The sequence below is a fragment of the Theropithecus gelada genome, chromosome 16, assembly GCF_003255815.1.
Source record: "Theropithecus gelada isolate Dixy chromosome 16, Tgel_1.0, whole genome shotgun sequence".
Lineage (NCBI taxonomy): Eukaryota > Metazoa > Chordata > Mammalia > Primates > Cercopithecidae > Theropithecus > Theropithecus gelada.
In genome coordinates, this window is record NC_037684.1 from 40,874,657 (window position 1) to 40,902,435 (window position 27,779).

Here is a 27,779-nt window from a genome sequence, read left to right on the forward strand (position 1 = left end):
TAAACTGTGGTACATCCAGACAATGGAATATTACTTGGCACTAAAAAGAAATAAGCTATCAAGCCATGAAAAGATGTGGAGGAAATGGAAATGCACATTTACTAAGAAGCCGATCTAAAAAGGCTACCTATTGTGATTCTGACTCTATGACATTCTGGAAAAGGGAAAAACTATGGAGACTGTGAAAAGCCTCACAATTGTCAGGGGTTTTGCTGGGAGGAAGACATGAACTGGCAGAGAATTGTGGGGCGGTGAAGTGTTATGGTGTATAATGGTGGATACATGCCATTATACATTTGTCCAGACTCACAGAATGTACAAGAATGAACCGTAAACTATGGACTTTGGGTGATAATGATGTCAATACAGGTTCATTAACTGTAAAAAATGTACCACTCTGGTGGGGGATGTTAATAATGAAGGAGGTGTGAGAGCAAGGAGAAGATGGGAAATATCTGTACCTTCCACTTAATTTTGCTGTGAACCTAAAATTGCTCTAAAAATATAATAAAGTCTTAAAAGACAAAACAAAAAAGTAGGTTTAGAGAGAGATGATTTGGGGTAAAAATGAAAATTATGGTCTTTTGTTTCAGACAATGAGAACTGAAAAGAAGTGATCTTTTAAAGTATGAGTTTATTCTCCAGGTTTTCTTAAATACCCACAAATTAGTGTTTTTATTGCTGCTATATCCAAGAGCTGAAAACAATTTAAAATATGTACTTTTATCACATTTAACATTTACGAAAGATAGAATGGAACTGTTTGAATTTTAAAGATGAGTTTTTCAGATTCAGTAACATATGGAAATTGAGGATAATTATAGAAACAGCTATTGAACTCTAAAATAAAAAAATCATATGGAAATAAAAGGTATTTCATTTGAAAAATGGCTCATCACCTCTCCTGCTGGTTAATACACTAATGACAATGAAATGGAATCAAGTATTATCTTCTCCACATTGAAAACAAAGTGCTTCTTTTCCTGATTGCCAGCTTTAGGTCTGCAATGTAAAACAGGATTAACTGAGGTTCCGAACAACTCAAATATTTTACTATTCTACTTTATGCTAATGAATTATATTGTAATACTAAGAAAATAAATTGGTAAATACCTCATAAATTTGCTGGATTAATGTTTGACAGGAAAAAACAAGAAATGGATGAACAGCTGATCGAGTTGGGTGCAATGTGGTCACTGGGACAGTTACAAATAGCACTAAATCATAATACACAAAGAGCCTAGTGTGTGTTAAAGAAAGACCAGAGGGTTTAGGCGCAGTGGCTCATGCCTGTAATCCCAGCACTTTGGGTGGCCAAAGTGGGTGGATCACCTGAGGTCAGGAGTTTGAGACCAGCCCGGTCAACATGATGAAACCCCGTCTCTACTAAAAACACAAAAATTAGCTACGTGTGGTGGCAGGCGCCTGTAATCCCAGCTATTCAGGAGGTTGAGGTAGGCGAACTGCTTGAATATGGGAGGCAGAGGTTGCAGTGAGCCAAGATCGTGCCACTGCACTCCAGCCTGGGCAACAAGAGTAAAACTCCATCAAAAAAAAAAAAAAAAAAAAAAAAAGAGGAGGAACATTTGCAATCTCTATGGCAACATATTTGGCCAAATAGTCCAGGTTTGACAAGCTCACAGGTAATGAGTCCCTAGAAGGATGAAGTTAATGAAAAGCTAGTTTCAAATTAGCTCCAATTTTATTTACAAGTTAACAATACACAATTTTATCTTCTATCCTTTTCATTCAAAGGAAAATTAAAACCATACTGTTAGTGTGAACTTCTGTTTCTGAACTTGCCAATTTTTTTTTTTTTTTTTGAGATGGAGTCTCACTCTGTCACCTAGGCTGGAGTGCAGTGGCGTGATCTCAGCTCACTGCAACCTCTGCCTCCTGGGTTCAAGCAATTCTCCCACGTCAGCCTCCCAAGTAGCTGGGACTACAGGTGTGCACCACCACACCCGGCTAATTTTTGTGTTTTTTTTTAGTAGAGACAGGGTTTTGCCATGTTGGCCAGGGTAGTCTCGAAATCCTGACCTCAGGTGATCCACCCGCCTTGGCCTCCCAAAGTGCTGGGATTACAGGCGCCAACCACTGCGCCCGGCCTTTTTTGGTTAGTTTTTAAAAGACAAGTGATAGCAGATGTTGATGTTATTAATGTGACCAATGCACTGAATTTCCAAAGAATAAAATTAGATTACTTTAGTACTATATGTCCTTATTCCCAGTGACTCACAGGATAAATATGACAGATATCCCACAACTGTCTTCAGTCCTGGGATCATAAAAAAGGACAATTGATAATTTTCCATTAAGCAGAAAATTAACTAGGAGAAATGCCATTTCTAGAATGCTGTTTTTCTTTTTCTCTTCATTTGAATTTTTTTAAAAAGTAGACCTCACACTTTCTTCATTTAAACATCATTTTAAATAACCTTCTAACATTGTTTTATTTTTCTATTTTCTCTGAAATAAATCAAATTAAAACTTGCAAAATTCATTCACACCAATTCATCTCAGATGTTTCTTTGACAGCAAGCTACTTTTAATTCTGTGAAAATATTTCAGTACTATACCACTTACTCTATGAGGGTGGCCTGAAGTCTTTCTTTTTGCCATTTTTTTTAAAGCATAAAAAAATTAGGTTATCCAGTGTTCGTATAATGGAACTAAAAGCTCCTACAGAGATAATGAATTTGGAACAATAATGATGTAATTAGACTTACAAGTATAAAGCTACAAATAAGCCTTATAAAAACAACTTTATGTTAAATTTAAACCCATATAAAGGGGAGAGGAAGAGCAAAAAAGAAAAAAAAGTAGTCACTATCCCTATAGACAGGACTTAACACCCAATAACCTGTGTCAATGATGTCAGTTGATTCTGTTGAACAACTGATCAAGTCAGAGGATGAGGGCTGAAAGCAATCAAGCTACTGTGACTAGAACCAGCCCGACTCAAAAAAAGAAGTCTACAGCTTACCAGATTGTTGCATACACGCTCAGTTTAGACTTTCTGCCACAATATCAAAGTACAAATTCTTCACAAATCACAACTCTATCCCAAATGTTCCTGTATGCTCTGTTGCTTTTCTATTCTACTAAATGACTGATAGCTTTACAATGAAATTTATTTTATTTAAAAAACACTTGCCAAATCACTACCCCACAAAATGTTTAGAATCAGAGGTAACTGTAGAAAGGAAATGTGTATATACTGCTTTTATTATTGTAATATGTTTGTTAGTTGAATGAAAACAAACAGTAGCTAAAAAGGTTTCAAATGATAGAAAAACATATCTGGGTAAGTTATGACACAACTTTTTGTGTATTCAGACGACAGAAATGTGTATTTTTGCACCAATTGCAAATGCAAAGTTAACAATGAACTTGGGGAACTGAAAGGTCAAAGGGAGTCTCAAAACATATTCACTATTTTAAAATTTAAGACAAAGAAGCTTAGAAAAAAAACCCCAACATATACACCATTATAACAGTCTCTTTTTTTTAATGACTTCCAATTTTAACTTTTTTCTAAAAGCATTAAGACCCTTATTGTAGATTATGTATCATCTCCTCTTTGGCTATGAGATGTGTAGTTTTGTTAACCAGAGACATTAATGAGTTCAGTTTCTGAGACCAGTCATTTAATAAATTATTTGGATCCTTAGGTCTCTGGAAGTTGATAATTCCTGCTAATCTGTCTACTTTAGCAAAGATGGTCTTGTTAACTACTAGATTTGAGAGAAAGGCTTCGGACTCCTGCAAGAGAGAAAGATGAATTGGATTAAGACAGGATAAATTACAGACAATAAACAAAACTTCAGAAAAGCATTTTCTAAACTCTTCATCCAAGAATATGCAGGGGAATTCATTTTTAATAGTAACTGTTCAGCTGGGTGTGGTGGCTCACACCTGTAATCCCAGCACCTTGGGAGGCCGAGGTGGGTGAATCACTTGAGGTCAGGAGTTCAAGACCAGCCTGAGCAACATGGTGAAACCCCATCTCTATTAAAACTACCACAATTAGCCGGGTATGGTGGCATGTGCCTGTAGTCCCAACTACTCCGGAGGCTGAGGCAGAAGAACCGCCTGAACCCTGGAGGTGGAGGTTGCAGTGAGTTGAGATTGCAAAAAATGTACTCCTGCCTGGGCGACAAGGCGAGACTGCCTCAAAAAAAAAAAAAAAGAGTTAGCAACTGCTGACTTCCTGTAATAAGTACTTATTTTACTGATAGTCTAGGGAATGAATAGAATCTGAGTAGACTCAATCAGGGGTGAGTTTGAATCTGCCTCCTTGCAAGCTCAATGCTGCTGGTATCCATGCCAACAGCAAGTTGGTCTACTCCCTTTTCTACAAAGTTTCCCCTCAAAGGCAGTATGGTACAGTGAACATTTCCAGAAATGCTGGGTTAGAATATGCGCTCTGCTACTTGGCAACTACGTACCACGGACAAGACACTTGACTTCTAAGGACTCTGGTACTCTCATTCATAAGTGACAAGAGCTCCCTGACAAGCTGATCAAGGAGCAAACCTTCCAACTCTAATGTTCCATGAGTCTTATCACCTAAACTGTCACAACTCCTTCTGGTGACAGAAATGGCTTTTCAGGCCATTACTACACACTTGGGTTAACTCCTCTTTGTGTGCTATGCATTTTGTCAACATGAAACACAGACCTGAAGACAACATTGCTCCAGCAAGACCTGGGATCACTTGATACTTAGGTTAGTTTTTGGTACTCAAGATCGCTTGGGAAACTATCTATTACTCTCTTACCTAAACATAAAATTAAATCATAAAATTGATTCTCTCTTTTTTTTTTTTTGAGACATAATCTTGCTCTGTTGCCCAAGCTGGAGTGCAGTGGCGCAATCTCGGCTCATTGCAAGCTCTGCCTCCCAGGTTCATGCCATTCTCCTGCCTCAGCCTCCTGAGTAGCTGGGACTACAGGTGCCTGCCACCACGCCCAGCTAATTTTTTTGTATTTTTAGTAGAGACGGGGTTTCACTGTGTTAGCCATGATGGTCTCGATCTCCTGACCTTGTGATCCGCCTGCCTCGGCCTCTCAAAAGTGCTGGGATTACAGGCGTGAGCCACCGTGCCCGGCCATAAAATTTGATTCTCTTACTCAATTTTTACAAGTCAATATTCAAAAAGAATGCCTACAAATAACTCAAAGTTGATTACTACTTACATCAACAGACAGATCCAGAAGCTGTGCCATCCTTTTCATTGTTATCCGAGTATAATACTTGGCCATTATTCTAATATTCTGGGGAGAGGATAGAGAGCAGGGAGAATACGTAACATTTGTCAGCAAGTCTCAAAGTCCATTTATTTTCACATCCAAGGTAAGTTTACTTAAAATGTTAGACTCGCAGCTTTTATTTTTCTGTAGTCCATAACTGGAGCAAAGCTAGTTCTAATCTTCAGTAACAAAACTAAATACTTATTTTGGTTCCTGTAGTTATTTGTGAATTACTATGAATATTCTACACAGCTCTTTAAATATATAGTCAAAATATATGCCTGTCTTAACTAGTGGTTAAAAATTATAATTGTACTGAAATATTTTTGCTGAGTGCAAGAATCTAAAGTTAAGCTTTCTAATTATAACACAAATGTTTTAAAGGCTAAAATCTAAAAAATGATTGGAGATCGATCGGGTGCAGGGACTCACACCTGTAATCCCAGCACTTTGGGAGTCTGAGGCAGGAGGACTGCTTGAGGCCAGGAGACCAACACCTGCCTGGGAACATAGCAAGGCCCCATCCCCACAAAAAATTTAAAAATTAGCTGAATATGGTGGTGCCTGCCTATAGTCCTAGCTATCTAGGAAGCTGAGGTGGGAGGATCCTTTGAACACAAGAGTTCAAGGTTACAGCGAGCTATGACTGTGCCACTGCACTCCAGTCTGGATGACAGAGCTAGACTGACTCTCTCTCTTTTTTTTTGTTTGGAGACAGAGTCTCACTCTGTCACCCAGGCTGGAATGCAGTGGCGCGATCTCGGCTCACTGCAAGCTCCACCTCCTGGGTTCATGCCATTCTCCTGCTTCAGCTTCCCGAGTAGCTGGGATTACAGGCGCTTGCCACAACCCCTGGCTAATTTTTTGTATTTTTAGTAGAGACGGGGTTTCACCAAGTTAGTCAGGATGGTCTTGATCTCCTGAACTTGTGATCCGCCCACCTCGGCCTCCCAAGGTGTTGGGATTACAGGCGTGAGCCACCGCGCCCGGCCTGACTCTCCCTCTTTCAAAAAAATAAGATTGGACATCATTTCAAATACTCATCACTTTACCCTTATTCCAATGACTTACAAGTAGCTTCAAATTAAATTTCCTAATTTTCACTGGCGATGGTGCTGCAGTTAAGACACAGAGACTCCCCTTTACTGTTCTTATACGCAGTATTATTAACAATAGCACTCAAAAAAACGTGGGGGAACAGTGGGGAGAAAAATGAACTCAATCTTTGAAGAAGCTACATCGTCTCCTATCTCTACCAGGGCTGATGGCAACACGAACACATCAGAAAGCACGAGAAGCATTCTTCTCCTCGCTTTTCTTTTATCCTTCAAATCTAACCTTTTCCTTCATGCTTTAAATCTAATCAATGGCTGCATTCTATTGATTTCCTTCCTTAAAACAATCATATTCCACGCACTCTTTAATCCCTTGGCTACTGCCTTATTTAAAGTCCATATATCTCTCACCTTAGTAGTTTTCTCTAGTCTCCTCCCTCTCCAATGCATTCTCCAAACTCACTCTCAGAGGGACCTGGTGCTCAGGCTGCCCTCCCTTGTTCCTGCCTGCCCGATACCTCACACTCCTCTTACAAACCTCACCTCAATCATCAATTCATCCAACCTGATCATTCCTCTATGTAGAAAAGTTTCCCATAAGCCTCACTCTGCTCTCTAGATACTTGTACTACAATATCTGATACTTTTTATTTATAAGTACATCTTTCCCTATAATTTTTAATGTTCTTATTCAAGGTAGGGTAATGTCTTTTTTTTTGAGATGGAGTCTTGCTCTGTCACCTAGGCTGGAGTGCACTGGTGTGATCTCCACTCACCAACACCTCTGCCTCCTGAGTTCAAGCAATTCTCCTGCCTCAGCCTCCTGAGTTGCTGGGATTACAGATGTGCGCAACCACGTCTAGCCATTTTTTGTATTTTTAGTAGAGATGGGGTTTCCCCATGTTGGCCAGGCTTGTCTTGAACACCTGACCTCAGGTGATCCGCCCACCTCAGCCTCCCAAAGTGCTGGGATTACAGGCATAAGCCACCACGCCCGGCCTAGGTAGGGTAATGTCTTATTCTCCTGTGTGCCCTGGTACTTTGTACAGTGTCTAGCACATAGAAGGCCCCCAATAAATGTTTGTTATGTGAAGGAGTGAATGGTAACATAATACAACATGACAACAGTGATACTAAGAAGATCAAAGTTCAGGTTTAAGACATGTTACCTGCTTCCAAGACTAGTAAGTGAACATTAGAGAGAAACACCCTCCTGCCCCAATTCTTAGGAAATTCTGTCTGGTTTATACGCTATAAATTTTGGATTCCTGAGAGGTTCTCTCAAAATGAAGCAAGCTAAAATACAGCTATCTTTTCTGAAAAGCTAAAAATAGGGAAAAAACCCAAGATGCGTGAGATACATTCCAATATGCTTTGGGAAATGCAGAGTAAACATCTGAACACCAAATTTTTATCACTACTACAGTGGGCATACAAAAAACATCCTAAGTGAAGAATTAAAGACATAACATCCTAAATGAACATTTGATTATCAAATGTGAAAAACAAAATAGTTTATGCTCAAATTTGCCAAAATTTAATTCTAAAAAATAAATTCACTAAAGGTTAAAATAAAAATTGTCATTTCTATGACAGATTCTTACATGTTCAACAACTCTGTTCTTCAAGTCTTTCCACCTTTTTTCGCCTTCCTCCGTGGAACCAAAAACATCAGTTGCAGGACTCTCAAGGGAACCTTTTCTTAATTCCATTCCATAGTCCTCAACAAGTGTGGACCAACGCATCAACTCCATTGTGGTAAAAAGCTTTAAAAGATCCCTGTAAATTGTATACATCTTAATATTCCAAATCTGTAAAAATTAAGTATTAACTAATATAATAGCAAAGTTCAAAAAAATCAACAAAAACTGTTTTCGTTAAATTTTATTTAGTAGAATGAGATACTGTTTGGTTATTGTGTATTTTACCAACTTTATTACCATTTCTCCCACAGTAGCTCAGAATACAGCATTCTCCCACTTAACACTCTGCTCTTTTCTGCACTGTCAATTTCTGAAATAACTGTAAACGTACTCATGAAACAAACAGAAATAAGAATCTGTTGTGCTTATGATGAAGCAAGTCTGTTTTATATAATAGATTTTCAGAAGTATGCATTTCTGAAAATCACAAAGCTCTAAACTACTAATGATGAAACTCTGTCAAATAATTAATCAAAAGCTGCCAGTGTAGACCTGATATGAAACTTCCACTTGATAAGCAATTTAGAATAAAGCATATTATAATCTCATTTATTGTTAATGCAATGCTAAAAAAAAATTCCACCACTTTATCATCTCTAGTTTTATTCTCTAGTATAATCTATCAGTAACCAATTAAGAAGTACACACTTAGGCCAGTCGCGGTGGCTCAAGCCTGTAATCCCAGCAGCACTTTGGGTGGCCGAGGTGGGCAGATCACCTGAGGTCAGGAATTCGAGACTAGCTTGGCCAACATGGTGAAATCCCGTCTCTACTAAAAATACAAAAATTAGCTAGGCATGGTAGCGGGTGCCTGTAATCCCAGCTACTCAGGAGGTTGAGGCAGGAGAGTTGCTTGAACCCAGGAGGCAGAAGTTGCAATGAGCTGAGATTGCGCCATTACACTCCAGCGTGGGCAACAAGAGTAAAACTCCATCTCAGAAAAAGAAGTATACACAGAAGTATACACTTAGGTTAGCCAATTTTTTTTCAAAATAGTGTTTCTACTGAGATATATCATGATAATTTCAAAAGTACTTACTTGTATTTGGGAATTTCTTCTAACTTCTTGTCACCACTTATTCGGTGAACCAAATCTGACTGTTCGTTGTCAAAAGGAGCCAGGATAACATAGAGTACAACGCTCTTCAGAGCCTAAAAGAGTTGTACAACAAAAGTTATACGCAAGACTAGACATGACGGAAATTTTGACGAAAACTGAACAATCATATCAATTTTAAATTTTAAAGTCATAGCTGGGTGCAGTGGCTCACATCTGTAATCCTAGCACTTTGGGAGGCCAAGGTGGGTGGATCACCTGAGGTCAGGAGATCGAGACGATCCTGGCTAACACGGTGAAACCCCATCTCTACTAAAAATACAAAAATAATTAGCTGGGCGTGGTGGCACGTGCCTGTAGTCCCAGCTACTCAGGAGACTGAGGCAGGAGAGTCACTTGAATCCATGAGGCGGAGGCTGCAGTGAGCCGAGACTGCGCCACTGCACTCCAGCCTGGGAAACAGCGAGACTCTGTCTCAAAAACAAACAAAAGACAAACGAACAAAAAAAAGTCTTAAGGGGAAAAATATTTCCAGGCTGCCTTTTCATAGTGTCTTTCTATAGCATTTAGTTTTCACAAACTAATATAATAAATCATTGCTAATCTGACTTACTACCTCAGCTGACATTTTTCTTGACATTCATTTTTGACAAATGTATAAAGAAAAAGTTCTTATAACAAGTTAGCAGTATAAATGTGAATATATATATAAGCCCTTTAAAATAGTTTTGTAAAATAATTTTCCAAAGTAATGTCGGGTCTTTATCTGCAACCTTTATTAGGATATGACCCACTGTACATATTTTAAACAGGAAGCCTATATTTCTCCAAAAGTGAGACATAAACTATGGCCGCAATTAGACTGAATCAGTAATCTACTGAACAACACTGAATAGAAAGCAACACCATACAACTGCATGTAATGATTGCAGTTAAAAAGATTTGAAAATAAAAAAATGCAAATTACTCTTCTGAATAAGCCATGTCAATTACACAAATAAACTCTTACCTGCTGCCATTTTTCACTTTCTGCCTGTATACAGGGAGTATCATATATTGCTCTGTAGTGCTTACAAATAGACAAATAGGATCCCTCATGTTGATCCAGCTGAATCATTAAATTATAGTACTTCAACTTTAATTTCTGCAAAAAAGTTGGCAAAACAAATTGGGATTTATGGGTTTTATTCATACCTTTAAACATGTGGTCAGAGATATGCTCACCTCGGTATTTTCTTCCTGGAAAAATTTGGTGTTAATTTTCTTGCTGATGATTTGTGTTCGAATGTAATCCTTCACAGCTAGGCAGAGCCTCATTTGCTCCAAAATAAATTCCACTCTCTCTTTCTTTTCCATTGACCCGTAGGTTTCCACCTAGCACAGTAATTCCCGAAATAAGTTTATAATACTTTGCAATTTTGTGAACTGCAACAAAATTAAAGATACTAAAATATTCATCCTTGTTAAATAATAAGAACCTTCATGTATATAGGCAGAGTGTTGACAATTATATTAAAAGCTATTTACCTCTAGAAAATTATAATTTATAATGGACTTTCCCCCTTCTGGTATAAAATTCTATGAATTTTAACACATGTAGTGATTTGCGCAACCACCATCACAATGAAGATACAGAACTCAAAAAACCTTCCTCATATTGCCCCTTTATAGCCACACACTTCCCCCACTCATAAGCCCTCCCAAGACATCCAAGGATCTGTATTTCATCACTACAAATCTGTCTTTTCAAGAATGTCAAATATAGTATGTAATGCTTTGAGGCTGTCTTTATTCACTCTGTATAATGGCCTAAATTGTAAGATTCATTCAAGTTATACATCAATAGTTCATTTCTTTTTATTGCTTAGTAGTATTCCATTGTATGGACATACCACAGTTTATTTATTCACCTGTTGAAGTATATCTGGGCTGATTTTATCTTTTTATTATCACAAATAAAGCTATTCTGAACAGGTTGTGTGGACTGGTTTTATGTAAACATAAGTTTTCATATCCCATGGGTAAATAAGAGTGGGATTGCTGGGTCATATGGTAAGCATATGTGTAACTTTATAAGAAACTGCCAACCTGTTTTCCAGAGTGGCTGCACCACCTTGCATTCTCACCAGTAAGGTACAGGAGCTCCAGCTGCTTTGCACCCCCACTAGCACTGAGGATTTTATTGTTTAAATTGTAGGCATTTTAATAGGTATGTAGTGGTACCTCATTGTGGTTTTCTTAATGGCTAATGAAGAAACGACAATTTTAAACATAAAAAAAGATGCCATTCACAGGCTTTCCATCAAAATTCAAAACAATTATTGGTCCCAAACATTTTGGATAAGGGATATTCAACCTATATTTCCATTAGAAAATACTGCTGACTAAACAAAGTTTTACCAACTCTAAAATGCAGTACCTTACCTGTAACTCCTGTAGAATGGAGGCTGCCTCTTTCACATCACCATTTTGTTCTTTTATAGTTGCTAATGTTTTAGTCAGTCGAGCACGCTCAATTTCAACATAAATCTACAAATGAGAAATTTACACAATCAAAATTCCGTGGAAACGTGTTAAAATTGAAAAAGTAGGCTGGGTACGGTGGTTCACACCTGCAATCCCAACGTTTTGGAAGGCTGAAGCAGGAGGATCACTTGAGGCCAGGAGTCTGAGACCAGCCTGGGAAACATGTTAAGCCTGTCTCTACAAAAAATCAAAACATTAGCTGAGTGTGGTGGCATGCACCTTTAGTCCCAGCTACTTGGGAGGGTGACACAGGAGGATCACTTGAGCCCTGGAGCTCAAGGCTGCAGTGAGCCATGATCAGGCCACTGCACTCTAGCCTCAGCAACAGAGTGAGACACTGTCTCAAAAAAATAAAATAAAAGGTACAACTGAACTTTTTTTTTTTTTTTTTTGAGATGGAGTTTCACTCTTGTTGCCCAGGCCACAGTGCAGTGGCATGATCTCGGCTCACCACAACCTCTACCTCCTGGGTTCAAGCAATTCTCCTGCCTCAGCCTCCCGAGTAGCTGGGATTACAGGCATGCGCCACCACGCTCAGCTAATTTTGTATTTTTAGTAGAGACGGGGTTTCTCCATGTTGGTAAGGCTGGTCTCAAACTCCCGACCTCAGGTGATCCACCCACCTAGGCCTTCCAAAGAGCTGGGATTACAGGCATGAGCCACCGTGCCTGGCCAGAACTGAATTATTCTTTAACCCAACTATAACAATATTTATTTTACAGCTATTGTGCACTTTATCTACCATGTACAAACACAGTTGTGGAACATTTTATATTTCACAAATATATCCGTAATTCTTAAGAAAATAAAACTTTATCCATTATTTTGCAACTCTGCTTTCAGAACCTAAATATGAAATTACTATGTTTAACAAATAATAGGACCACAAGCTACATAAATAGCACAGAAGATGCAAAAGCCTTGTGATTATTTGAAAAGTGTGTTATATGTAGTCCAATATCTACAATTAATACCCTAATTCTGATTTATGTTTAAATACAAGACTATCTTATTTAAAAATACTTAATTTTGCTAGGTATTAAAGTTGTTAACATTTTTGTAGCTATAAGTAATGTTAGTAGATTTATAATTTCCAACAAATTAAACACTAAAAATATGACTACAGTATAAACTAAAGCACCTAGGGAATGAATTTTCATGCTTAGGCTTGCTTACCCTATTTCCAATAATAGCAAACTAATTACAGCTTCCTACATCTATCATACATTTCTTACTTTGGTATCTCTGAATATTATTTCCTCTATGTCTAAAATGCTCTTCTCCCACACCCTAACCCTGTAGAATTTTTATTCTTTTTTTTTTTTTTGAGATGGAGTCTGGCTCTGTCGCCCAGGCTGGAGTGCAGTGGCCGGATCTCAGCTCACTGCAAGCTCCGCCTCCCAGGTTTACGCCATTCTCCTGCCTCAGCCTCCCGAGTAGCTGGGACTACAGGCGCCCGCTACCTCGCCCGGCTAGTTTTTTTTTTGTTTCTTTTAGTAGAGACGGGGTTTCACCGTGTTCGCCAGGATGGTCTCGATCTCCTGACCTCGTGATCCGCCCATCTCGGCCTCCCAAAGTGCTGGGATTACAGGCTTGAGCCACCGTGCCCGGCCATCTTCTTTTTTTTTAAAGTCACATATATATCTATGATAAGATACCCAATTCCCAGAAAAATCTAGATATACCATGGCTGTCACTATTTAAATAGATTCATTTGCAGAAAGGGATGTACAAAGACATTACTGGTTGAATTACAGTGATGACATTTTGTGTATTTCTTTAAAAAATAAACACAAATAAATACTTGTACAAAATATCTACATACATTAAGTATCTCTGAATACAGAAAAAACAGTACATATCATTGTGAGTTATGTCAACAGAAAATTTACCTTGCCTTCAGTAACCATTCGTAGAGTATCAATTAATCGAAGTTTGATAGGAAGGTCTGTGATTTCCTCAACATACGTACAGCACTGTTGAACCATTTTGGCAACAGCCTAAAATATTAAAAACCATTCATAAGTAAAATACATTCCTCACAGAGGAAAAATAATGTATTTTATTGACAGAAGAGCAACGATCGAATTTGGTCTTCCCAAGCAACTCTAGACAAGGAAACGTCATACAGAACATCACATCAAAACTCACTGATACCTAAAAAGTACCAACTACTCCGTAACAAGTCAGTAAAGGTCAGGAAAACCTCAGATGCAGAGATGCAGGCAAGCAGGAAAGCATGGAAGAAATGGCATCTCACGAAGGGAAGAGAAAGCAGAGGTCCATGGCAGCTTGAAGCCATGACCTGCAGATACTGTGACCGAGGAGGAAAAAGGCAGTGGCAGAGGCAAAAGGTGAAACAGTTCTACCACCTGGGTGGGAGGAAGAGCCACAGTCACCCAAATTTACCTCATTACGACACTGTGAGCCAGAGACCCTCTCGCCTTCAGTTTCCTCATAGGTTATTATCAAGGGGCTGGAATACATTCCTTTCAACACTAACAATTCTATGATCTAGGTCACAAATCAGCAAACATTTTCTGGAAATTTTTGCAAATGTTCATAAAGTAATTATTGTGGACTTTGCGGGCCACATAGTCTCTGTGGCAACTATTCAACTCTGCCTCCTTAAAAACAAATGGGTATGGCTGTGTTCCAATGACTTTATTTATAAAAATAGGAGGTGGGTGGGATTTGGTTTCTGTCCCATCATTTGCCAATGCCTGATCTCTAGATTTTAAGCAATATATCATAATCATTAATAATTAAGACCCTGGGCCGGGCGTGGTGGCTCACGCCTGTAATCCCAGCACTCAGGGAGGCTGAGGCAGGCGGATCACGAGATCAAGAGATCAAGACCACCCTGGCTAACACAGTGAAACCCCATCTCTACTAAAAAACACACACACACACAAACTAGCTGGGCATGGTGGTGGGCACCTGTAGTCCCAGCTATTCGGGAGGCTGAGGCAGGAGAATGGCATGAACCCGGAAGGCAGAGCTTGCAGTGGAGCCCAGATCGCGCCACTGCACTACAGCCTGGGCAACAAAGCAAGGCTCCATCTCAAACAAACAAACAAACAACAACAAAAAAACAAAAAACAGTAATAATAATAATAATGAGCATGAGTCATCACGAGAATGTTAAATTACATTAAGTATATTTTGGTTAAGGCAGCAGCAAAGTGAACAGAATATCTTAGAAAGATTTCCACGAAAAACATTTAATGTTTAAGCAGTTTAGGCTAAATGTTTTTGTTGTGGAGGTGATTTTATTTTCTTTTAGGTTCGGGGGTACATGCGGAGGTTTGTTTCATGAATATATTGTACAGTGGTTAGGTATGGGCCTCTAGTGAACCTATCACCCCAACAGTGAACACTGCACCCAATAGGTAATTTTGGATACAACAGGTAACCCTCAACTCCTTTCATCCTCCATGCTTTTGGAGTCCTCAGCGTCTGTTATTTCCGCCTTTTTTTTTTTTTTTGAGACAGAGTTTTGCTCTTGTTGCTCAGGCTGGAGTGCAATGGCGTGATCTCGGCTCACCGCAACCTCCACCTCCCAGGTTCAAGAGATTCTCCTGCCTCAGTCTTCCCAAGTAGCTGGGATCACAGGCATGCACCACCACACCCGGCTAATTTTGTGTTTTTAGTAGAGATGGGGTTTCTCCATGTGGGTCAGGTTGGTCTCAAACTCCTCACCTCAGGTGATCCGCCCACCTCAGCCTCCCAAAGTGCTGGGATTACAGGCATGAGCCCACCATGCCCGGCTCCATCTTTTTTTTTTTTTATTAAAACATTTTTTTTGGCCAGGCAGAAGTGCAGAAACCCAGGGGACAGAGATTGCAGCAGGCCAAGATCGTGCCATTGCACTCCAACCTGGGCGACAGAGCAAGACTCTGTCTCAAATAAATAAATAAATACATAAATAAACGTCATATTCACATATTTTAGGTTGCCTCAATTAAATCTATGCTAATTCTTAACACTGGCTTATATATTTTCAGTGTTTTTTTTTTTTTGAGACAAGAGTCTTGTTCTTTTGCCCAGGCTGCAATGCAATGGTGTAATCTCGGCTCACTGCAACCTCTGCCTCCCGGGTCAAGCAAGTCTCCTGCCACAGCCTCCCAAGTAGCTGGGATTACAGGCGCCTGCCACCACATCCAGCTAATTTTTGTATTTTTTGTAAAGACAGGATTTCACAGTATTGCCCAGACTGGTCTCGAACTCCTGGGCTCGAGCAATCTGCCCACCTTGGCCTCCCAAAGTGCTGGTATTACAGGTGTGATCCACTGCACTGAGCCAACACTCTCTTTTATATGCATGTAAACTTACCTAAAGAAAAATAAACCAAAACCAATTATAGTAATTCTGACTTTTGCAAAAAAAAATTTAACCCGCTTTAACACTATCCTTACCCTAGAAGCAGTCTAATTAACAAAATAAGGAATTAGGACAATAACACTACGTATCTATTTTTGGTTCCATTACATCCTCTTTTATAATGTCATTGTCTTTATTATTTAAAGCAAGAAATTAAAACCCAGAAACTACCAAGGAAACAGTATTTAAAAGTTGAGATAAAAATGTAAAAAATGAGATCTACTTGTACAGGGGAACATTTAAATATATCTCAAGAAGAATAAGGAAACAGTAAAGAAAATCCAACTTCACCAAAACACTAAAAGAGAACTTACATAATCTCTAAACAAAATGAGCAAAACAGTCTCTCTAAAATTGGCCTCAAAAATAAGTTGGAGGGCTGGGTGCAGTGGCTCATGCCTGTAATCCCAGCACTTTGGGAGGCCGATGTGGGAGGATCACTTAGGCCCAAGAGTTCAAGACTAGCCTGGGCAATGTAGCGGGATCCAAGTCCCCATTTCTACACACACACACACACACACACACACACGATTAAATATTTAACAGTACATTCTTTTGGCAGACTTCAGTTTTCTCAGGCAAGCACTCTAAGCCAGGGTTGGGTCATCCTGGAAATGCAGCCTTGAATTATTAGAAACAATCTTAGTATTTGTTTAAGTCTACACAGGACAAGGTTAAGGCCTTGTCAAGAAGAGGGCGCAGAGAGTTTAGTCCAGGAGAGAACTATTTGTCAGTATGCAAAGTTTTTGAACGTCAGTAATACCTCAAAAAGCTGTTTTGCAAAAAATCATATATTGGGATAATATAAGAAAATGAAATATTTAGTTACTACTAAACATTTTAAAACAGCATAAAAAGATGTGTTTAATAAAAGAGATATGACTAAATAAATCAGAATATCAACTTAATAAATTATAATACAACCATTTAGAATAATAAAAGTGGGGCCAGGCACAGTGGCTCATGTCTGTAATTCCAGCACCTTGAGAGGCGAAGACAGAGGGATCACTTGAGTCCAGGAGTTTGAGACCAGCCGGGGTAATATAGCAAGGTCTACAAAAAATAAAAAAATTGGCCAGGTGTGGTGGCATGCACTTATAGTCCCATCCGCTTGGGGGTTGAGGTGGGAAGACTGCTTGAGTCCAGGAGGCTGAGGCTGCAGTCAGCTGTAATCACACCACTGCACTCCAGCCTGGATGACAGAGTGAGACCCTGTCTCAAAATAAGTAAATACATGAGGAAAAAAAAGAACAAAAGTAGCAACATCAAAATAGAACAAAGATGTATGAACACTCTAACACAATTTTTTAAAAATATGCAAACATATAAAGACTAGAAGAACAAACAGAAAACAGTTATATCATTATGAGAATGTGGACCGAATTTTAAAACACCCTCTAGGATGTTACAATGTTGACTTAACACATTTTAAACAGACTTATAGAAGAGTTTGTGAAAAGGTCTGAAATACAAATGCTTTTGTGTTTCGAGCAGACGTGATCATGAACTCACCTGTTTTAACTGACTCCGCCTTTTGGACAAAAGCATAATATTTTCATTAAGTAAATCCCATTCTTTAGCCTCATAGCACATCTTCACTACTGCAACTAAGATACGGGATGTAGATACCATATCGGAAGCCTGTAAGGGTAAAAATACAGTGAAAGTTAATGGAACGATGTTCAATGAAATTAATGGTAACTGAGCTTTTCCCTGTAAACTACTCACAGTACGAGTCTGCTTTTCCAGAGAGAGAAGGGTTTCAATGACTTCTTGAAGTCTTCCTTCCTAAAACAAAAGATGAAAATGAACAATAAAAAAACACAAAAAATCCAAATGTCTAAAATGAAATGGTTTTGACACAGAAAACGAAAAATCAACGGCCTCTTCTAGAGGAAAATGATCACCCCATAACTACTTTTGCTTCTCTCCTTTTCATGATAGTGCTTTCTTCTCTAGTGGGTGATGGCAGGCAGTGGTCCCCTACTTGAAGCCCACAAGCTATTTTTAGTATTTTTAAATGCCTAAGAGAAAGTGAACATGTAACAATCATGTAACATCTGAGAGAACACCAAGTCTTTGTTCTGGATTCTAATTTATCAACTCAGTGTGGTAACACCTGTTTATCTTGTTCTTTTTTTAAGACAGAGTCTCACTCTTTCACCCAGGCTGGAATGCAGTGGCACCATCTCGGCTCACTACAACCTCCACCTCCCGGGTTCCAGCGATTCTCATGCCTCAGCCTCTGCAGCAGGTGGGACTACAGGAGTGTGCCACCACACCTGGATAATTTTTGTATTTTCTGTAGAGATGGGGTTTCACCATGTTGGCCAGGCTGGTCTTGAACTCCTAACTTCAAGTGATCATCCCACTTCGGCCTCCCAAAGTTCTGGGATTACAGGCCTGAGCCACTGCATCTGGTGGATCCTGTTCTGATCAGAGACTCTAAGTGGTAGTCACGTGTCTTTAAAGAATAAAAACAGAGGCCAGATGCAGTGGCTCATGCCTGTAATGCCAGCATTTTAGGAGGCTGAAGGGGGCAGATATCTTGAACTCAGGAGTTTGAGACCAGGTTGGGCAACATGGCAAAACCTGTCTCTACAAAAAAATACAAAAATTAGCTGGGCATTGTGGTGCACACCTGTAGTCCCAGCTACTCTGGAGGCTGGAGTGGGAGGCTGGCTTGAGATGGGGAGGCAAAGGTTGCAGTAAGCCAAGATCGCACCACTGCACTCTAGCATGGGCGACAGAGTGAGAACCTGTCTCAAAAAAAAAAAAAGTAGGAAAAAATGATTCCTTTATGAAGTCACTGTCACCCTAACAGATATTTTAAAATATGGAATTCCAAGAAGAAATAAAGAGAGTGCTTGGTGCTAAAAGACAGGAAACTCTGGTTTAATTTTTCAGTGACTTTAAAAATAAATTAGTAATCATGCTTAAAGGAAATGAAAGCATCTGAGAACACCCACACATGCTATCCTTAAAGTCATGCTCTTGAGCAGATACTAGTCCAACTGAAATACAGTTTCTGACAACTTACACTAACTAACCTCTCCACACCTCTATCTCAGATGTAAAAATAAAACGTTCTCCCTGGCATATATATTTAGAGATTGGAACAATAAAACTCAAAAAATAAAAACATAAATGATAATACACCAGGACTAAAGCAAGTTATCCTATTAGGAACCACACATTTTGATAAAACCAAAACCAACATACAGCACAAAAACTGCACTCATTGGCCAGACATGGTGCCTCACGCCCTGTAACCCCAGCACTTTGGGAGGATGAGGTGGGAGGACACTTGAGCCCAGGAATTCGAGACCAGCCAGGAAAATAGGGGGAGATTCTGTCTCTACAAAAAATTTAAAAATTAGCTGGGCACGGTAGCCTGTGCCTGTGGTCTCAGCTACTCAGGAGGCTGAGGCAGGAGAATCACTTGAGCACAAGAGTTTGAGGCTGTAGTGAGCTAGGAATGCGCCACTGCACTCCAGCCTGGGTGACAGAGTGAGACCTGGTCTTTAAATAAAAAATTTTTAAAACGCATTTATTTAACACGCTAATATTAATAACTATCATGTAAACACCTCTGACAATAAGTTGAAATGAGAAGAGTATTATTTAAAAATTGTTTTTCTAACCAAAAATGAAAACTCTTTTTATCTTAATGACATTCATGGATGGTACATGACTACTATCCTTTTCTACTAATGAAAGAAACTTATTACATAGCTTCTGAATTATGGGCATAAATAATTTTTTGACTTTTTAAAATACTGCTGCCATATTTTTCCAAGATAACTTTTAAACATGCATGAATTTTCCATGCAGCACTGCATATATACTGTATAGTCCCTGTCTGAACTTATTTTAATTAAATCTGAAATATGTGATTACTAACACATTTTAACAACATTTCCCATTTGGACAGCCCTAGTTCTCCTTTCTCTGAAAGCTCTATAGATTTATGTATGTAATAAATACTGGCTAAATGTTCATCAGAGGAAAAAAATGAACAAATCTATAAATTCTCTGAAGTTGAAGGCTAATAAATCCTAAAAGATGAAAGAATCTTAGAACTAGAAAGACCGTCAGGGATTATTTAATTCAATCACTTCATTTTAGAGATTAAAAAGACTGAGGACTAAACAGCTTAAAATGACTTGCTTAGCCACAAAAGGTATCAGCAGAACTAGATCCAGGGCTCCTGCCTCAAGCTCCAAAGCTCTCTCCATGGCAGTGCCGCACTTCCCCTACCATACTAGTTTAAATCTCACTTTTTGCTTTGATCAAAGTCATCCCTATGGTTACTATCTGGCAACAAAAAGAAGTGCAAAAATAGTTAAAACGCAAAATACCGTTTAATGACAGTCACCCATCACATTTGCAATTACTATTAGTCACGTGACTGTGATCAATGGAGTGTGGTTTAATATATGGTATTCTAATTCAGAAGCATGGGTATTAAAGAATTGCATGATACATGTGAGAGAATTACACACTGGCCTAAAGCCATAGTCTGGAGTATCAACAAAACATTAAACGTCATTTTCTCACAAAGGCATTTTTGGATAACACTCTCTAAAAATCAGTAGTCACTCAGCACCTTTTCCTTTCATACTCAACCATACTGTCTCCACTCTGCAATTACCCCAAACTATATTCTATTTTGGTGTTTACTGTCTTTCCAATCTCAGTAGAATGCAACCTCTGTAAGAGTAGGGGCCATGTCTACACTGTTCATCACTGCAGTTCGGTGAGCTGCATCACACCAAGCACATGCCAGTGCTTCTGCAGATACTATGGTCCATCCTTCCATCCTTGTATCAGTTACTGATGCACGTAACTTACCTCCTAAGAGGTCTACAAGTTCCTTTAGGGATGGATGCTTGTTTACTTGTCACTTCTCTTTGCACCAACCTCCACATAATATGTGTTGAATGGACTGGCACTCACCTGATCTGTATTCAGTTGATCCTAATGGCTTACAGTTCCTGATTCTTACTGTCACAATAAGCAGGATGTGACAAACTATATGGCTGACAATTTAGTGCTATTTGAAGGACACTACTATCATTTCATTTAATACAATTTCCAATTTTCAAATCATCCCCGTTTTTTCTCCCAATCTTCCACGTTCTACCCTATTGCTAAACATCCTCCTCCTTTTCCTGTCTATTCACTCAAGTCCTGAAATTCCAACTCCTTGATGCTGCCTTTCAACTCAGAGGAACAAATGGTTAGAGAGCTATCCAAAACCAACCTGTTAGAACATGTGACTTCCGTGACTCATTTTTCTCATGAAAATAATCCTTGTAAATGATGTAAGCGACTAATGAGTTTGTTCAACATCAATACATGTTGAGTATCTGTAAGTTCTGTTTGCGCCTCCTTTAATTCCTGAATGAATCCAATCTTTTAATGATTTGTTACACAACCTAAACAAGAAAGAAAAAGGCTGATAAAAAGTCACCACAGCCAGGCGCAGTGGCTCACACCTGTAATCCCAACACTTTGGGATGCTGAGATGGGCGGATCACTTGAGGTCAGGAGTTCGAGACCAGCTTGGTCAACATGGTGAAACCCCATCTCTACTAAAAATACAAAATTTAGCCGGGCGTGGTGGTGGGCGCCTGTAATTCCAGCTACTTGGGTGGCTGAGGCATGAGAATCGCCTGAACCCGGGAGCGGGAGGTTGCAGTGAGCTGAAATCATGCCACTGCACTCCAGTCTGCGTGACAGAGTGAAATTCGGTCTCAAAAAAGTCACCACAAATAGTTGAAATTTAAAGCCAGTCCAATACTCCCCCTACATAGACTAACTTTTAAAGTGACCCATTCCTTAAAGGCGTCTCTTTTGTTTAAGCTGCTAACAATGTAAACTGTTTTACATTTCACTTGCTCTTTATTTTTGACGTTGCACATAAGAGACTGCAGGTGACCAAAATAAATGAAAAGACATTAAGCCAGGTACAGTGGTGTGTGCCTGTAATACTAGCTACTCAGGAAGCTGAAGCAGGAGGATCTCTTAAGCCCAAGAGTTTGAGATCCCCATATCTTAAAAAAAAGAAAAAAAAAAAAAGGAAGGAAGGAAAAGACATTAACATTATCTCTAATGTTCCATTATTGGAACGCTAAGTTTGTGGGAGTTATTTATAGCCTACTGCTCAAGGTCATTGCCAAGATCTGATTTTTCACAAAAAAGATTTTGCAACCTCCAGCATAAATGGGTTAAGAGGAAGGAGAATCAAAGGATACATTCAATTTAAGAATGTAAGTAGTCCCCAAATAACCATGTGCCAAATACAACATAATCAAAAAGAGAGGACGAGAAACCCTCAGTATATTACGAACTGCTAAATACCGTATCTTTACAGCTCAGAAAAGGCCCTCTTTAGATTAATTTTTAACTCCTGAATACAAGGCGAAGAGATAACCATCATCAAGAACTAGTATCACTTTTACTAACACCCCATCAACCTGACACAGGGTGCTTACACACAAACCACAGAGACGGTAGAATGGTTAAAAATACAGGCTCTGGTTGGGTGCGGTGGCTCACACCTGTAATCCCAGCACTTTGGGAGGCTGAGGTGGGTGGATCACAACGTCAGGAGTTCGAGACCAGCCTAGCTAGTATGGTGAAACCTCGTCTGTGCTAAAAATACAAAAAATTAGCCAGGCACGGTGGCGCGCGCCTATAGTCCCAGCTACTCAGGAGGCTGAGGCAGGAGAATTCCTTGAACTCAGAAGACGAAGGTTGCAGTGAGCCAAGACTGCGCCACTGTACTCCAGCCTGGGCAACAGAGTGAGACTCTGTCTCAAAAACAAACAAACAAACAAACAAACAAACAAACAAACGGGCTCTGCAGCCAGACTGCTTGGGTCTAAATTCCCAGCTGTACTGCCATATTGTCTTGGTTAAAACACAAGCTCTCTGACTCTCAATTTTCTCTTCAGTGAAGTGGACACAATACTTGTAGCAATCCACAGGGTTGGTGTAAGAATTAAGTCAATACCTATGAAGGTACGCCTGGAACATAGTATGTACACACCATAATCATAGCAGCTGACATCTTAATAAAATGTATACAGCAATAAATATTAGTTATTAGTTATCATTTGCAACATGGGTGTTAGGATAGACATAGAACTAGGTTACAACTACAAGAGATTTAAATGATCTACATTTGGCAATTTTACAACCCAACTCTAGAATTTGTCTGCCTTTCTAAGGCTTCTGCTATATATGGTTTCCCAACTAATACATTATTAAGTCTCTATACACAACTTTTTTTTTTTTTAAGAGATAAGGTCTCACTCTGTTGCCCAGGGTTCTGTGCAGTGATGCGATCATAGCTCATAGCAACCTTGAACTACTGGGCTCAAGCGATCCTCCTGCTTCAGCCTCCAGAGTAGCTGGGACAACAGGTGTGTACCACCACATCTGGCTAATTTTTAAATTTTTGTGGAGACAGCGTCTTGTTAGGCTGGCCTCAAACTGCTGGCCTCAAGTGATCTTTCCACCTTGGCCTTTCAAAGTGCTATATAAACAGTTTTTATCTCCAAATGTTTTTCACATTTAAAATAAAAAATGTCTTAAGGAAATTAAGGACAGAATTGATAATCTCTTAAAGAGGCAATAGCAAAAAGAACACCATTTTTTTTAACCAGGAGATGTGAGTTTGATCTGCCTCGAATAAACCACTTAAGTTGCCTGAAGCTTAAATTTTCTCACAAGTGAAAATAACAAGAAGTTCTTCATAGTTTTATTGATGGACTCAAAATAAAATCAAAAGGATGTATACTAACTGTTCCATACATTCCAATGTAGAAATACAATGTTGTTATTATTTTTTTAATGTTTGGCAGAATGGTTAGAAAATAATATGAAATGGAAAATAAAAAGCAACTGGGCACAGTGGCTCACGCCTGTAATCCCAGCACTTTGGGAGGCAGAGGCGGGTGGATTACTTGAGGCCAGGAGTTTGAGACCATCCTGACCAACATGGTGAAACCCCGCCTCTACTAAAAACACAAAATAAGCTGGATGTGGTGGCACATGCCGGTAATCCCAGATACTCGGGAAGCTGAAGCACAAGAATCAATTGAAACCGGGAGGTGGAGGTTGCAGTGAGCCAAGATCGTGCCACTGCACTCCAGCCTGGGCAACAAGAGTGAAACTCTGTCTCAAAACCAAAAAAAAAAAAATTAAAAAAAAAAAGCGAAACGGAAAAATACGTTTAAAAAAATTAACCAGGAGTGTAGGGTAACCATCTAATTTAAAGTTGAAACTGGCTCGGTATCAAAAAACAAAACAAAAAAAGTATACCCTCCCACAACATATACCTTGTTTTATTCAGCTGGCACATTGGCTTAAAAAAAAAAAAATCAAAATTCAAATGTACCTATCTTAACAGGTCCCAACATTCTTTTTTAAAAACACTTCTGTTACCCACTGGACACTTAAAAAAGCATCTGGTATTGGAGTTTGCAAGTTTTTCAACAGTCTGGAACATGACAACAATTATTTAGGAATAAATGCTACATAAGATCACCAGAACAATTGTAGCAGTGAAGCCTTTTTTCTTACTGATCTCTAAGCTATTTGAGGGCAAGAGCCTTGTCTGATAATCTCTGTACTTCTCATAGTATCTAACATTGACTAGGTCTTGCACACAGTAGACTGGTATTAACAGAAATTCATAAAAGATCTGGTTGTGCTTTTCTAAAGCAAATGACTTGTTTCTTCCTTATGGACACTATCATTCTATTAATTCCAAAGCGGAGGTTCAGGGGCTGACTTTGGCCTTCATATTTTGTTCTAGTTACATTGTATTGGCTCAAACAGTATTTTAAGATGACAGATTATTATCCAATTTCTAAATATTAAGGTATTTCACAGAGAAATCCATCTTCCTGGTTTCTCCCTCAAATTAGCAGCATCGACAAGGCTCGGCCTTCATCCCCAGTTGGCAAATATTATCTGAAGGTGAAGATCTGCTGCCTCCTTTTCCTGGGCAGGTGCTCGGAAGTTCAGGTTTTTGGCCAGCCGCAGTAGCTCACACGTGTAATCCCAGCACTTTGGGAGGCCGAGCTGGGTGGATCACTTTAGGTCAGGAGTTCGCGACCAGCCTGGTCAACATAGTGAAACCCCGTGTCTACTAAAAATACAAAAATTAGCCGGGCGTGGTGGCACCTGTAGTCCCAGCTACTCGGGAGGCTGAGGCAGGAGAATCGCTTGAACCCGGGAGGCGGGGGTTGCAGTCAGCCGAGATCGCGCCGCTGCACTCCAGCCTGGGTGACAAGAGTGAAACTCCGTCTCAAAAAAAAAAAAAGAAAAAAAGTTCAGGTTTTCATTACAATAGGCTTCTAGGCAGGGCAGCATGGTGTGTGACGGCACCAGCTCCGAACCTAGAATCGGTCTGCCTGGGTTTGCTTCCTGGCTTCACCACTTTACTAGCCGTATGATCTTGGCGCCTGTGATTCAACTTTTTCTAACCCAAGTTTTCTTACCTGTAAAATAAGGATTATAGCAATAGCCATTGCATAGGGCTGAGGTGAGGATCAAATGGCTTAGTGTATGTAAGCACGGAGCCTGACACTGCAGAAACTACACAACAAATATCAGCTATTGTTATCTGTGTGACACTGGAGGCGGCTGAGTTTCCCACCCTTATGTAACTGATGTTTGTTGATGCTAGCTGCTAGAAAGCTCTTAATGAATTTATGGCTCCCCCTCAGCAAGCATACTGAACCTAAGATATACATACGTACCAACTTTATCACCTTTCTCCATCCTTGTTTTTTGGAAAGCCCGTTGAACTCTTATAGTACCTACTCGTCTTTACTTTTGTAGTTCCGTCTCCAGTAATGACTCCACTCCACCCAATCTTACTAATTCTTCAAGACCCAATACAAACGTCAGCCTTCCTGTAAAACCTTCCCTTATGGCACCATTAAGAATGCATAGCTTCCTTCTCGGTGTTCCAGTTAACACTCTCCCCTTGTATGGCCCTCACCACCATGCATGACTTGACTAATTCATTACGTACATCAACTCCTAAAGAACAGGGTACTGTGTTAGTCATCTGTGTACTATCACTTTCCTACCCCTTCTCCTGGCCAAAGACCAGGCACATAAGCCATGATCCATAAACGATTTAACGACATAAATGGATTGGGCAACAGCAACAGAACGAAACTCTCTGATCCAGCCTGAATACTGAAGCAGCCTCACCCCCTGGGAAACCACTAAGATAAACGTTACTTAAGCAGCATCCAAGAAAGGGCAAAAAGTAAAACGGAGCCCGAAGTCCCACGGAAGGAAGTGATCATCTGTTTTGGGGAGGGTCTGGGAAGCTATAGGCACTGGCGTACTCCGCAACCCTGGCCGGGCCGACCTGGGGTCTCCCACTCGTGCAGGCCCAACCAGGGCTGGGCAGGCAATGGGGGGATGCACGCTCCAGCCCGTAGGCCCCCTGAGGCCTAAGCAGGCTCCGCGCCGTGACTCAGCCCCTGGCGCCCGCCAACAGCCAGCCGGCCTCTCCTCACCTTGGCTAGCTTCGCACACTCGGGTAGGCGCTGATCCACCGTGGCGCTGTAGTCCACCTCCATCTTGACGATGCGCCCGTCAGCCCGCTCCGAGCCGCCGTCCGCCATGGTCCCCGCCTGAGCGTCCCTTGCTGTACCCCCGCTTCGGCCACCACTCGTCACCCACACCGGAAGCCGCCCGCGCACCCGCTCAGGCAGTACGTCGGGAGCCCACGCGAAGGACCCCTCGAGGTCCCCGGTGCTGGTCGCCACTCAGGCACTGCCGCGGACAGCCCTGGGGGTGGGGCTTGAGGCACGCGGGGCGGTACTCGCCGCTCCATCCCGCAGCGTCAGGTTTTGTCTCTGGGAACATCAGACTTTTTATCTAAAATTTGCAATGAGAAAACCGAGTGTAGTAGAACAGACCATCTCATATATCCCTACACCCCTGCTTCGAAATATAATTTCTCAGGACCATGGCCAGTCGCTTAACTTTTCTTGGATCTCGGTTTTCTCATCTCTACGTTAGGAGGCTAAAGTAAACCTTAAAGTAGAAAGTTCTAAGGTTTTATCTAGTTGAGAATCTTGGGGGCTTAATCAATCTGTGGGATCTCTGAAAGCTCCTAAGAGAAGATATGGAAGCTGCTTAGTCATTTAATAAGCAAAGTGGTTTCTTTGTTTGTTTGTTTTCGTTTTTACTATAATCCACTAATTTGGTAAAAAGAAAAGTTAGAAAGATTTAATTGTGGGGTTTTTTTTGTGTGTGTGTGTTTTGTTTCTTGAGACAGAGCCTCGCTCTGTGGCTCAGGCTAGAGTGCAGTGGCTTGATCTCGGCTCACTGCAAGCTCCGCCTCCCAGGTTCCCGCCATTCTCCTGCCTCAGCCTCCTGAGTAGCTGGGACTACAGGCGCCCGCCACCACGCCAGGATGGTCTCGATCTCCTGACCTCGTGCTCCGCCTGCCTCGGCCTCCCAAAGTGCTGGGATTACAGGCGTGAGCCACCGCGCCCGACCAGAAAGACTATAGGACTTTCGTGAGCATCGAACGAGATGACATGTGAGACAATTTCAATTCTTAAGGGCCTTACACGTTTTATGTGTTATCATTCATACCATGCTGGTCCCTATAAAACAGCTTAAGATCTTAAAAAAGCTTAGGATCCTTGAAAATGGGAATGAGGTTGTGTTTGGTGTGGGCATATGGTCAACAGCAGCCTGGAAAGCAAACAGGAAAACGGGAAATCTTGGAGTGGTTTATCTATTATG

The 27,779-nt window shown here is 40.3% G+C and overlaps 1 protein-coding gene across 2 annotated transcripts; it reads right to left on the reverse strand.

Annotated features, from left to right (window-relative positions):
- Positions 1 to 614: 614 nt before the first annotated feature.
- Positions 615 to 26,746, reverse strand: PSMD12 (proteasome 26S subunit, non-ATPase 12). Of its 2 annotated transcripts, XM_025362631.1 has the most exons (11): positions 26,537 to 26,746; positions 17,709 to 17,768; positions 17,493 to 17,621; positions 13,490 to 13,597; positions 11,496 to 11,600; positions 10,296 to 10,445; positions 10,081 to 10,215; positions 9,054 to 9,166; positions 7,916 to 8,090; positions 5,203 to 5,280; positions 615 to 3,765 (listed from the first exon to the last, which is right to left on the reverse strand). In XM_025362631.1, the coding sequence occupies exons 1-11, from the start codon at positions 26,642 to 26,644 to the stop codon at positions 3,556 to 3,558; spliced, it is 1,371 nt and encodes a 456-aa protein (XP_025218416.1). In that variant the 5' UTR covers positions 26,645 to 26,746; the 3' UTR covers positions 615 to 3,555. The 2 variants fall into 2 exon arrangements, with proteins under 2 accessions (XP_025218416.1, XP_025218417.1); XM_025362632.1 differs by lacking the exon at positions 17,709 to 17,768.
- Between the last annotated feature and the right edge of the window lie 1,033 nt (positions 26,747 to 27,779).

Coding starts and splice junctions, on each gene's coding strand:
- PSMD12 (XM_025362631.1), bottom strand. CDS start 26,644: ATGGCGGACGGCGGCTCGGAGCGGGCTGACGGGCGCATCGTCAAGATG. Junction 11,601..13,489: donor GAATGGTTACTGAAGGCAAG/GTAAATTTTCTG, acceptor TCTCATTTGTAG/ATTTATGTTGAAATTGAGCG. Junction 5,281..7,915: donor AGAACAGAGTTGTTGAACAT/GTAAGAATCTGT, acceptor TCCTCTCCCCAG/AATATTAGAATAATGGCCAA.